Source organism: Lepidochelys kempii, chromosome 14 (genome assembly GCF_965140265.1).
Source record: "Lepidochelys kempii isolate rLepKem1 chromosome 14, rLepKem1.hap2, whole genome shotgun sequence".
Lineage (NCBI taxonomy): Eukaryota > Metazoa > Chordata > Testudines > Cheloniidae > Lepidochelys > Lepidochelys kempii.
The window spans coordinates 39,378,109-39,391,283 of NC_133269.1; the positions used below are offsets into that span (position 1 = coordinate 39,378,109).

The 13,175-nt window shown below is 52.3% G+C and overlaps 1 protein-coding gene across 1 annotated transcript; it reads left to right on the plus strand.

Moving 5' to 3' along the window:
• Nucleotides 1–240: 240 nt before the first annotated feature.
• On the plus strand, nucleotides 241–10,227 carry LOC140898068 (zinc finger protein RFP-like). The gene is made up of 7 exons (XM_073311526.1): nucleotides 241–687; nucleotides 2,264–2,359; nucleotides 4,387–4,617; nucleotides 4,945–4,967; nucleotides 5,699–5,814; nucleotides 8,303–8,347; nucleotides 9,713–10,227. Exons 1-7 carry the CDS (start codon nucleotides 271–273, stop codon nucleotides 10,225–10,227), a joined length of 1,443 nt encoding a protein of 480 aa, XP_073167627.1. The 5' UTR covers nucleotides 241–270.
• The last annotated feature ends 2,948 nt before the right edge of the window (nucleotides 10,228–13,175 follow it).

Here is a 13,175-nt window from a genome sequence, read left to right on the forward strand (position 1 = left end):
CTTCTGGCTCTGTCAGTCTGTTTCTTCACTTCAGCAGGTGGGTATTGTAGTTGTAATAGTTCTGGTCTGACCAAACTATTGTCTGAAACCCCCAGAATTGATACATTTTTTCACCAAAGCCTCCAGGGGTGAAATTGGTCGGGTCCTTCCTGCTCAGCAAACAGGACGAGTCACTTTCAGGCAAGGAAACACCCAGTTGATGCTGCAGGTGGGGCATAGTGTGAACTCAGGAAACTGAAACTTACCCTGTCCCACTGCCCAGAGGGAGTCATGGCTGCAGCGAGCCCGGTGGAAAGTCTCCAGGAGGAAGCGACATGTCCCCTCTGTCTGGAGTATTTCACAGACCCTGTCACTCTGGAGTGTGGGCACAATTTCTGCCGAGCCTGCATCACCCAGTGCTGGGAGGGACCCAACACAGCCGCCTCTTGCCCTCAGTGCAGAGAAACTGTGCAACAGAGAAACCTCAGGACCAACAGGCAGCTGGCAAATATCCTTGAAATCGCCAAGTGGCTGAGTTTCCAGGCAGCAAAGGGAGCAGGAGGGGGTGGGGTGTGTGGGGAACACCAGGAGGCTCTGAAACTGTTCTGTGAAGAGGATCAAACCCCCATCTGTGTGATCTGCATAGAGTCCCGGGCTCACCGTGCTCACGCGGTGGTTCCCATACAGGAAGCTGCCCAGGAGTACAAGGTAGGGAGTTGCTGTCTAGTCTAATGGGTAATAATTTGGATGTTAATTACAGCTTAATGGTGTGACCCTGTCATTCAGCTGTGTGTAGCCTTCATTGCATGAAAGCTGATTGGGGGAGTTACAAGCTGTGGCTGGTATTACTGGTTGTATCACAGTGTTTATTGTTATTTGCATCCCCTGGAGACCCCAGATGAGATCTGACCTCGATTGTGGGGCCTTGCACAAAACCCAGTGGGGGCCAATCCCTGCCCCGAGCCATTTACAGTCTAACCGGACAAGACAGACAAAGGGTGGGAGGGGAAACTGAGGCACAGTGAGAGGAAGTGACTTGTCCAAGGTGACTCAGCAGATCAGTGGCAGAGCTGGATATAAAAACCTGGTTTTCCAAGGCCCACTTCAGTGCTCTAACCACTAGCTACTCTGCCCCTTTCAGCAGCACTGAGCAGTGATGAAGTGCAGACAGTAGGAGGAAAAGACTCCTTGATACAGGTCCTAGGCACGGCAAGGAGAAGAGGTTTCCCACTGGGATTCTGAACTCCTGTCCTGCTCCACGAGGGGTTAAACTCAGATGCTGCCGGCCTGCACTACAGGAGATCACAGGGCTGAACATGGTGTGGGACCCCAAGCACCTTCAGTCCACACCCACGAGGGCTCCAGTCAGCGCAGGTCCATGCCACATGCCACTGGGATCAGACTTATCTTCAGCAAAACTAACCCCTGGGCCGCGCGAACCAGTGCCACTCTGACCTGTTCTCGTGTGTTCATGGGCAAGGACCAGCCAACGTGTGTCCGTTAGTCCCACCAGGCAGCCCTTTGAAATCTGCCAGGGACTTTGGGGTCGCTACCCAGAGGCCATTGCCAGGGGAACGGGCTAGGCAAACCCCAGCTGTTCCTAACACAAATCAACACATCTAATGGGGTTTGCCCTAGTCCTTAGGTCAGTGCTGTACAACCCATCCCATCCCCCAGGGTACAGGGCTGAAAGTCAATGGAGTTGGACTCCTTTGAGCATCCCAGCCTACATGGCTGCCCCCGGTGGCTTCTGGGATTGGTATCACTGTTTGCTAAATCTTCTCAAAAACAGCTTTATAGATTCACCACCATGGGACACCAGTTTTCCACTGGTTCAACTCAATGGAGAAAGTGGATGTAATAACTTCAAACAATCTGAATACAAAACCCACCCAATTTCCGTAAATAAGGTTTCATTTCCTTGGTGTCTCTGATGTCCTACCTCGAGAAAGACCCACTGTTATACACACTATTGTTGTAACTGTGTTGGTCTCGGGCTATTAGAAAAACAAGGTAATATCTGCTCATGGGCAGCTTCTGTGGTGAATGAGAAGCTTTCAGGCTTACACAGAGCTCTTCTTCAGGCCTGGGAAAGAGTGTGTTCCCCAGAGCTGAGTTGTGTGAAACTCTTTTACCAACAGGAGCTGGGCCAGCAGAAGGTATTGCCTTACCCAGCTAGTCAATCTAGGAAGACTGACTGTTATGTAGAATTTTGGGTGGAAAACACCTCATCCACCCCCTACAACCCTGAAAATAAACCCACCAAATCATTTCTGTCTGTCAGGAAAAAATACGAGCCCATTTGCAGACTCTGAGGGAAGAGAGAGAAAAGCTGCTGGAATTGAAAGTGGCTGGAGAGGAGAGAAGCCGGGAGTATCTGGTCGGTGCCTGTTGTTCTTCGCCTGCTGGGACATGGAGCTGGGAGGGAAGTTTATTGGTAGATTTCTCTGTGGCCTTGTGTCTGTTTCTCCAGGATCATGAGATTGTGTGTGTTTGTGTGTGTGTGTGTGTGTGTGTGTGTGTGCGTGGGCGTGCGCATATCACAAATATTCTCTCCCTGGAGAAGGACAACAGCGTCTTCTGCAGGATCTAAGATCATAGAATCATAGAATCATAGAATATCAGGGTTGGAAGGGACCCCAGAAGGTCATCTAGTCCAACCCCCTGCTCGAAGCAGGACCAATTCCCAGTTAAATCATCCCAGCCAGGGCTTTGTCAAGCCTGACCTTAAAAACCTCTAAGGAAGGAGATTCTACCACCTCCCTAGGTAACGCATTCCAGTGTTTCACCACCCTCTTAGTAAAAAAGTTTTTCCTAATATCCAATCTAAACCTCCCCCACTGCAACTTGAGACCATTACTCCTCGTTCTGTCATCTGCTACCATTGAGAACAGTCTAGAGCCATCCTCTTTGGAACCCCCTTTCAGGTAGTTGAAAGCAGCTATCAAATCCCCCCTCATTCTTCTCTTCTGCAGGCTAAACAATCCCAGCTCCCTCAGCCTCTCCTCATAAGTCATGTGTTCCAGACCCCTAATCATTTTTGTTGCCCTTCGCTGGACTCTCTCCAATTTATCCACATCCTTCTTGTAGTGTGGGGCCCAAAACTGGACACAGTACTCCAGATGAGGCCTCACCAATGTCGAATAGAGGGGAACGATCACGTCCCTCGATCTGCTCGCTATGCCCCTACTTATACATCCCAAAATGCCATTGGCCTTCTTGGCAACAAGGGCACACTGCTGACTCATATCCAGCTTCTCGTCTACTGTCACCCCTAGGTCCTTTTCCGCAGAACTGCTGCCTAGCCATTCGGTCCCTAGTCTGTAGCTGTGCATTGGGTTCTTCCGTCCTAAGTGCAGGACCCTGCACTTATCCTTATTGAACCTCATCAGATTTCTTTTGGCCCAATCCTCCAATTTCTCTAGGTCCTTCTGTATCCTATCCCTCCCCTCCAGCGTATCTACCACTCCTCCCAGTTTAGTATCATCCGCAAATTTGCTGAGAGTGCAATCCACACCATCCTCCAGATCATTTACGAAGATATTGAACAAAACCGGCCCCAGGACCGACCCTTGGGGCACTCCACTTGATACCGGCTGCCAACTAGACATGGAGCCATTGATCACTACCCGTGATGCATTTTAATGAATGAGTTAATTACGACCCCTTGTGGCATTCACAAAATTTCTCCCAAACCGCACTGACTATATCCCAGTAGACATGGAGACAGCCCTTACAGAGAGATTGGGCCCAAATGGGAAGGGATAAGAAAATCCTCTCCTTTGTGATCACAGTGTAGAGTCAAGTGTCAGGATGTGAAGAATGGTGGGTTTGGAACCTCAGCCCACAGAGACTCTCATGACAACCCGACCGCTCTCCAGAGCCGGGGGGGAGGGGCTAGTGGAACTCTGGCCCACCAGCGGATCTGCCTACGAAGCTCCTGATTGGAGCAGACGTTCGGCTGCATGAATTACGCCAGCAGGAGTCACGGGAAGTTCTCCAAACAACTGAGTGAACTCCCGATCTGCTGCTGGACTGGACCCTGATGCTGGCTTGGCCCTGGCGTTGTTTTTCTGACTCAGGTTTGACCTGCAGTACTGCTGTCTGACTTTGGCTAGAGCCTTCGCGTGGCTGCCTGACTCCGACACCAGTCCTGATCCCCCTGTGTGACTCCAGACACTGATTCTGGCTCAGCCTTTGGCATGACTTCTGAGCTCGACTGTAGCCCCAACCCCTGGTCAGATCCTGACTTTGACTCCAGCTCTGAGCACTAGGCCTGTCGGCTCATGGCCTGGGCTCTGTACAGATGCATTAGAGATTGTAAAGAAACTCTCTCTTGTAAGACTGTATGAAAGGTCATCAGGCTCCATCCATGTTCCTGACCAGCCCTTTCCTTATTTCCTCTAGAAACAGACAGAAACCGAGAGGCAGAAGATTGTGTCTGCATTTCAGCAACTGCGGCAGCTCTTGGAGGAACAAGAGCGACTCCTGCTGGCCCAGCTGGAAAAGCTGGACAAGGAGATTGTGAAGATACAGAATGAAAATATCACCAAACTCTCAGAGGGGATTTCCTGTCTCAGTGAGCTGATCAGTGAGATGGAGGGGAAGTGTCAGAAGCCAGCAAGTGAATTCCTGCAAGTGAGACTGAGCTAGAAACATCCCAAATCCCAACACAGGGACAGGACAGCTCCTGAAGTACAGGAACCGGGGTCCAGCAGTCAGAGATCTCAGTGTAACTCAATGTGTGCATTGCTGAAATGTGAATGACTATTGTTCTTTGCAGACTCACAGACACATTGATATTAGAGATGGAAAAGCCCCATTAGCTCAATGAAACCATGGCCCCGGGGCCAGGGCAGGGCTGATTTTCCCTGTATTTACAAAATCCCTTTCCTGGAATCCCAAATGTGTGTCAGGCGGTACTGAGATTTTTTTTAATCTCTCTCTTCTCTCTCTCCCCTCTAGGATGTCAGAAGCACCTTGAGTAGGTACGTGGCTCTCTCTCACTCCCACACATACTTGGCAATGCTGGGGAAGAGCATGGAGATGATGTTAGCACCGCATCTCCACAGCAACATGTGTGGGGATTTTGGATACAAATCTCTCAGATAAACTTAATCCTGAGGTTCTCACCCTGGTACAGAAGACTCTGGAATTGTCCATTCAGTGGGAAAGACTGACCTCATGTGTTTCCTTGAGATGTCACATCCCTGGGGGAGTGGCTGCCTCAGGATTGTGGGGATGGAATATGGGCCTGTCACTACTGGGGCCCTGGTTACCATTCAGCCCAAGGCAGCAGTGGTCAAGAGTCTTTCCCACCTGAGTCTTTCCCAGCCTGAGGACTGTTTGGAGACCTGTATGGAATGAGCTGGGGACGGGGGAGTTGGTGTCTCAGTTTAGTTCCTAGTGGACAGATTTCTACAGCACTTTACATAGGAAACTCCTGTCCCTCAGAGCATGGAGGCCAAGGAGTGAATTGGCCATGGAGACTCAATTCCCCTTTTGTCCCCAGAGCTGAGCTCACCAGACCAGAGTTGAAGAATATTAAGGAGTCCTCAGAAGGGAAGGTTGTTTGGCCATGGGCTGTGTTGCACCTGCTCTGAGGCCGGGAGAAGTCGAGGAATTCGAACTCCAGGCCCATTAGAGCAGCGACTCACTCGCCAGAACTTATCATGAGTCACACAATGAAATATAATCACGTGAAATTGTTTCTCTCCAGGTGTGAGAAGGGGAAGTTCCGGCAGCCAGAGGAGATTTCTCCTGAACTGGAAGAGCGAGTCAGCGATTTCTCCCAGAAAATTATTGAGCTAATGGAGACTCTGAGGAAGTTCAAAGGTACCTAGAAGGGATTGAGGAATGGAAATTGGGAAGAGCCTCTGAGACTGTGGGAAGAGAATGGTGCTGGTCAATTGGTTCACACTTAGATGATGCTTCTATTTAATTGTTGGGTGAGAAAGCCAGACATTTGGGTCCAAGATACTCAGGTTGATGAATTCAAACGTTTCTTTGCAGCAGAAACATGCTTTTCGATTACAGTTACAAAGTAAGAAATGACTCATCGACTTTAAGGTCAGAAGGGACCATCATGATCCATCTACTCTGACCTCCTGCACATTGCAGGCCACAGAACCTCCCCACCCACTCCTGCAATTTACCCGTAAACTCTGGCTGAATTACTGAAGCCCTCATATAATGATTTAAAGACTTCAAGTTACAGAGAATCCACCGTTTCTTCTAGTTGAACATCGGTAAATGATACGTGCCCCATATGGCAGAGGAAGGCAAAAATAAACCCCAGAGTCTCTGGCAATTTGATTTGGTGGAAAATTCCTTCCCTATCCCAAATATGGTGGTCAGTTGGACACTGAGCATTTCAGCAAGACCCAAAAGCCAGACACCTGGGAAAGATTTCTCTCTAACTCAGAGCCCTCCCCGACTCGTGCGCCAACACCAGCCATTGGGATATTTGCTACAAGCCATCGCATATAGAAAGAAGTGCTGGTCAGTTCCCTTCTCCTGGGGCATAGGTGGGTCATGGGGGATTTCTCTTAGGAAGCTCTAATTACCCCTTGCAATGTCTGGAATATTAGACACATCCAAACTGCATATTTACTAGTTCTTTTCCAATCACCTTTGAGTGGTATGAATATTAAGTACCTTATATAGGTCAGATACTACACATGCATGAACACATCATTGGCAGGGCTTTTTTTCTTCAAGTTATTTTCATGTTATTGTTCTCTTCTCTGATTGGTTTATTACCACTGATGATACACACGCCACTCTCACCCTTTTCTCCACACAGGGGGTATTGGACTTTGCTAACTTCTCTGTGGCTGGATGCACAGCCCCCCTCAGCCTGGCTCCAGCCCTTCAGTGACACTCCCCCACCCCACGCCCCCCCAAGCCCATTTCCCTCTAGCCCTTCACTGCCACCCCCCAGTGCACAGCCCTCTCAGCCTAGCTCCAGCCCTTCAAAGCCTCCCCCAACTGCACAATCCCCCTTAGCCAGCTCAAGTCCTTCAGTGCTGCCCCCCCACTGCACAGTCCCCCTCAGACTACCTCCAGCTCTTCAGTGCCACCTCCATATTGCACAGCTCCCCTCAGCCAAGCTCCAGCCCCTCATTGCTACCCCAATCTGCAGAGACCCCCTCAGCCTAGCTTCCCAGGAGCAGCGGGGATGAGGGACAGTGGGAAGCCACTTCTGGGAGCCACCAGAGGTGAGTCCCCCGCACGAAGAATTTGTTCCACCCTGGCCCCTCCTCACAACAGACCCCCGCCCACAGCCAGAGCTTGTCCCTTTGTCCTGGTCAGGAGACAGAGGATGTTCCCATTAACCATGGGATCACCCCTGCCCGGAGAGGGGTGCCCTGGTCACAGTGAGGCGATGGGAAACCCTGCTCCACTGAGAGACCCCCCTCCTCTGCTTCCCACATCCTGTGACAGGATGGGGGATCTCCCATGTAAGGGACACAGACAGGGGAGAGACATGGGGTAAGCGGTGTAGAGGTGGGACACACACACACACACACACACAGAGACACTCATCCTCCTGTCAGACATATTATTTAAACAAGAAAAAGAAAAAAGTAGTGACAACAGTGCACTGAAATATGGTTTTAGGAGAAATATTTATTTCAATGCCCCCATCCCAGAAAAAAAATATTGACTGCGGCAGTGAGGGACATTCAAAAACACTCACCTGAGTTGAATTTATTACTATTATTATTGTTTATTATTTATTAACGAGCTAAGTTATGGTTTTTTCAGTGTGGAAAATTGTGCGTTATTTTACGGGTTGAATGATGACTGAATGACATAACCCCCCGCCAGTGTCCGCCACTAACTCTGGTAATTTTGTCAACCACTAACTCTGGTAATTTTGTCAAGTGTCCGTCGCACAACATGATGCTGCCTGACCCTGGCCAAAGGGACCAAAGTGGGTAAAGTTACTTTTCCGCCAAAGTCTTTGTATGATCTGGGTGTAGGTTATGACAAAAGGCCATGAGAGAATGGGACAAAGCAACTGTAGTTGGAAGGTGGGAGGGGATGAGGAGGGGAAAAGTAAATCTCTCTTACAGATTGTGTGTCCTGGGATGGTTGTGAGGCTGAAAGGACGTTGGTTCCATTGCTGGGAGATGGCTGAATGAGAGAGGAAACAGAAGGCTTCAGTTAGTTTCTATGAAATGCCTGAGTGTGTCTCTCGGCCTCTCAATCTGTTTCTCTGTCATGATGAAAACACAGTTCTATGCGTTCAGAGTGGGGACGCTGTTATAAATATGAAAGTCTGAAATCTCGTCTCTTTTCTCCTTTCCCCCGCCAGACACTCTGCCGTCTGCACTGGAATCCCTAGGAGCACACAGACAGGGTGAGTTTGCAGCTGGAGATTGTCTTTACATTAGGAGAAAATTCCAGTCAAAACATCTTCCTGAGATTGTAACGAAAGTTACCAACCAAATGACCAGTGGCCATGACACACACAGCCCTAAAAATAACCTATTCACAGTGAGGAGATCCAGGGGCACTGGAACATGGGGGGCCAGGGGGCCAAGCTCACCCTCTTTTGAACATGGGCATAGTTTGGGGGCAGGGGGCCATGTTGGCCCCCCACACTGGAAGCCTTGGGCAGGCGTGGAGCATCGCAGCATTGGCTGTGCTTCATGGAGGGGCGGCTGATCAACTGCGCCCTGTGTAGTGCAGCTTCTTCCTGGTGCTTGTCCCTCTCAGTGGCCCCACCCCTGCTCCTCTTCCCCCCGGACCCTCCACCTGACCTGGGTGGTGCACGCCGGAGAGTGGGGACATGGGAAGGTGGAGGGTCAGGGGCTCTCCATAGCGGCCAAGGCTCCCAGCCTGGCCAGGGGCAGGGCCTCGGCGGGAAGATGAAGAGTGGGGAGGGCCAGGGAGAGGGCAGGGCCACAGATGTTGGGAACTAGTACCCCCCCTCCCCAACTTCTGCCAAGGTGCCGGAACACCTGGGGAGATCCCAAGCTGACATCACACAAATAATCCTGACACCAACCTGAGTGCTGAGTTCATGCCCATGCTAATGAACAGAAACACTCTCCCTGAGCAGCACCCGAACAGAGCTCAATGCCCTGAGGACTGACACATCCCTCTGCTTTACCCCGGTGCAGGGGGTCTCCCCATTGCTCTTCTCCAACATCCTGCCTTTCCTCTGGGCAGGGCTGGGCTCTCCCATTGGAGCTGCTTCCTGGATTGGGGAGATGCTCTCCCTCTGATGCTGCCAGCTCCTCCCTTCTCTCTGGGCTGGGGATGGGGCTAGCTCACCCAATGCCACCTCCTACTCTCTGGTGTTAATCAGCTCTTCTCCAATGCTGCATCTTCCTCTGTCTTCCCAGCCCTGGGAGTGGAGACCGCATTAGAGGAGGGAGATTTCCTCTGGGCTTCAAAACTGGACCTGCTTCCTCTCCTCCCTCCCCACTAAAACCTTTCTTGGTGTGTCTCTCCTGCTGGGAATGGAGCAGAATCAACAGGGGTAGCTGGGAGCTGATGGTTATGCAAGCAAATGGGAAATTAATGAAGTGGGTCTCCTTACAGAGACTGAGGAAGTGCAGTGACATCTCTGCTCAGTCTCAGGTGCCCAGGACAGAGGCAGCTCCCTGCGATCCAGGCCTGTCCCAGCCAGAACAGGGCTGCTGGGGAAAGCGAGAAATGGTCCCAGCCTCCCCCAGGGCTGAGCTCTCCTCCTAACACTCTGATTCTCTCTCCCCAGCGAATGTGACTCTGGATCCAGACACGGCTCATCCCCAACTCGTCCTGTCTGAGGATGGGAAAAGTGTGAGACGGGGAGACACACGGCAGGATCTGCCCGACAACCCTGAGAGATTTGACATTGAGCGCTGGGTGCTGGGCTGTGGGGGATTCACCGTGGGGAGACATTGCTGGGAGGTAGCGGTGGGGGATGGGCGATACTGGGCTGTGGGGGTGGCCAGAGAGTCTGTGGGGAGGAAGGGACGGATCAGCCTCAGCCCTGAGGAGGGGATCTGGGCTCTGCAGAGGTGGGGGTATCGGTTCCGGGCTCTCACCTCCCCTGAGACCCCCCTGCCCCAGCGCCGGGCCCCCACCAGGATCCAGGTTTGTCTGGACTGTGACCGGGGGCAGGTGACATTTATAGATGCTGGTGACGAGGCCCTGATCTTCACTTTCCCGCTGGGCTCTGTCCCTGGGGAGAGAATCCGCCCCTGGCTCGGGGTGTGGGGGAGATCCCACTTCCAACTGTGTCCCTGAGACCCACAGCAGAGCGGGGAACTGGAAATCAGCCTCTCTAGCCTCACAGACCCCAGTCTCTATGAGCTTGGAAGACTCCCATCTACCCAGCCTCTGGCTCCTCATCTTGATGGCCCATGGAAGCTCCTTCCCCTTCCTCTCTGCAGCCCCAGGCACGGGAGGGGGAGGGGGAGGAACCCCTGGGGCTGCAGAAGGGGCAGAGGGGCCCTGAGGGGCAGAGGTGGGGGCTGGGCAGGGACCCAGCATGAATCAATCAGGGGTTGGGGGGCTGGGGAGAAGCAGCAGCAGGGAGCAGTTTGTGCAGATCTGTGGGATTGGATCTCATGGGGTCTCCCAGCCAGAGCTCCTGCCGCAGCAGCCCAAGTCACTTCAGGAGAACTGGTGACACTGACATGGTCCCACACACATGCGGGGGTGGTGGAGGGGATGGGTAGGGGGTGCAGATTGATGGAAAAACCATTGTATAACCTTTAAAAATCATCGTTCGGTCAGTCTCACGATTTTTTTAAACTCCTGAGGTTGGCAGCACTGTGGCGGGGGGGGGGGGGGGGGGTAGGGACAGGGCGGGTTTAACCAGCGGGAATTAGAAGAAGCAAGAAGGAAAATGTGAATGAAAATAAAACAAGAATAAAGGGAGAGTCCAGGAGAAATGGTGGAAAATACAAATGAGAAGAGTGACAGGAAACTATCCCTGACAGGGGACCCAGCCTGGGGGCGGCAAGAGGGGAGGGGATAAAATTGGGGGTGGAGGGGGGTGGAATGGAGCAGCCATGGGGGCTGATCTGTAACAGGGAGGGGAGGAGAGTGGGAGAAACACAGGAAAATAAACAGGGATCAGAAGTGAGGGAAAGAAAAAGGAATAGAAAAGGAGAGTATGGAAGGAAAGGGAACAGAGAGATTTATGACATGTTACTGAAAGTGAGGCTGTAACTCATTAATTCCCTATATTAATTCCTGGCCATTGGTGCTATTTTAGTGCCATTAAGAAAACTTTTCTCGTAGCTGGGGATCTCCTTTCCATGCTGTGGTTATTAAGGCTCCTTCTCAGCTCCCTTTACTTACCACCTTTAGTAATTACTGTAAATAAACCATTATAAACAATTCTTCTTTTGTTTGTTCCACTTCACTGTCCCAGCTGCAGTTGTCCGGGGCAGAGCCATGGGATTTGCTGCCTGAGTTGATTGTGTCCTCCCAGCCCCCACAGGGAATATCGCGCCTTTAGGAGGAGAGTTTGGGTTTTACTGGGATGTGTCACTCTCCAGCCTGTGCTCTGTCTCTGTCCTGTGCACACCGTTGTCAATCAGGAATTGCTCAGCTGTGCTCTGCAGAGAGGAGAACTGGTTGCACAGGGGGCAATCCATGACTTGGGGTTGCAATGCTGAGCGCCACAGGGCCTAGTTTGTAGGCAACCAGAAAATCACATTCTGCAAAGCTGAGTCAGGTGCCTGAACCCCCTAGACAATGCGTGGGCATCAGAGGCACCTTTCAATGTGATTCACAAAAGCCAGCTCACTAGGCCGGGAGCCATCTAAGCGAGACAAGGGGACATGCTGACAAGGGGGGAGGGGTGTCCTAAGCCCTGCCCCCTCTCACTGACAGATGCCTAAATCAGGGCTGCAGGGGGGCATCGGTCTCTGCTCAGCCGCCCACAGACGGGAACCCAGCGCCTGACGGTCAGCGGCTCAGGCACCTGAGGCGTTTCTTGCTGGAATGAGTCAGGCACCTGCCTCGCTCCACATGCAATGTGAGTGTGGGGGTGGGGAGAAGGTGGAGGTGGGTTTTGTGATGTCACCTGCCTGATAACTTTTACCTCCATGGTGAGAGCCCTCAGGTGGCATGTGGGAGACCCAGGTTTGACTCCGCTGTCTAGCGTAGCTCACGAATGTGAGTACCACCCTCAGGGCAAACAGTTACAAACCAGGGTACAAACCCCACGCTAGGTATCAAATGTGAAACTCTCAAGCACCATAACAGCCTGAACATGGAGTCACAGACAGTCCCCTTGGGTTCTCCGGTCTATCTTGCTGCTTTTCTGCCTCCTCCCCTGCTCCATCTCCCCGCTCCCCCTGCCAGGGCTGCCACATTCCCAGCAGCAGAGTCGGGGCAGCTCCTGGCCACAGATGTCTCTGGTTAAAGTCACCAGCTGCTCTATCCTGGCCACAGAGAACAGTGGAAGATGTGGAACAGGAGACAGCCTCTCCCCAGCCCTTAAAGAACCATTAATAGAAAACTTCCCACCCCAGGGCAAAGGGAGCAGGAGGTGGCAGCCGTGGAGGGACAGACTTATCCAGGAACAGGGAGAAGCATCCAGAAAAGAGCCCCCCTCAGCCCAAGGCAAAGGGATGTGGCAGCCCTGAGGTGGAGACCTCTCCATTCATGTCTCCAGAACCCACCTGGACAGAGTTAAGGGGGTTTGGATGCTGGGCAGTGAGAGGGTTTCTGTTTACTGGTGCGTGAGTCTGTATCTCAGACCTGGTGAGGTGCGATCGGACTGCAGTGAGGGGAACCCAAGCATCTGAGCCCCAGGATCCCCAGATAATTCAAGCCTTTGGGACTGGAACAGAGCCCATCCACTGCTCCAGTCTTGGGGTCCCTAGGCACATTTTTTGGGGACTCTCCCCCTATCTGAGGTGTGAAACCCGCTGCCTAACCCCCTGCCTAACCCCCTGGTGTAGAGCTGAGCCTCAGTAATATGTCAGCAGCCCCCCATCAGCTCCCTCCCTCCAGCCCCCAGTGCCTCCCACCTGCCATGGGCCCCATCAATCAGTGTCTCCCCCTCCTCCCCATGCCTCCTCCCTGCCACAATCAGCTGTTTCACATGCACTGGAGGCTTGGGGGGGGGGGGGGAAGGGGCAGTGGCCTTGGGGAAAGAGGTGGAGTGGGAGCAGGGCCTGGGTCAGAGCATGGGCTTGAGCAGTGAGCCCCCCCCTGGCACATTGGAAAGTTGG

Bases quoted from the DNA above. Each gene is read 5' to 3' on its own strand.
- LOC140898068 (XM_073311526.1), top strand. From the start codon at position 271: ATGGCTGCAGCGAGCCCGGTGGAAAGTCTCCAGGAGGAAGCGACATGT. The intron at 2,360-4,386 runs GTCGGTGCCTGT...TATTTCCTCTAG, and splicing joins AGAGAAGCCGGGAGTATCTG to AAACAGACAGAAACCGAGAG. The intron at 4,968-5,698 runs GTACGTGGCTCT...GTTTCTCTCCAG, and splicing joins GTCAGAAGCACCTTGAGTAG to GTGTGAGAAGGGGAAGTTCC.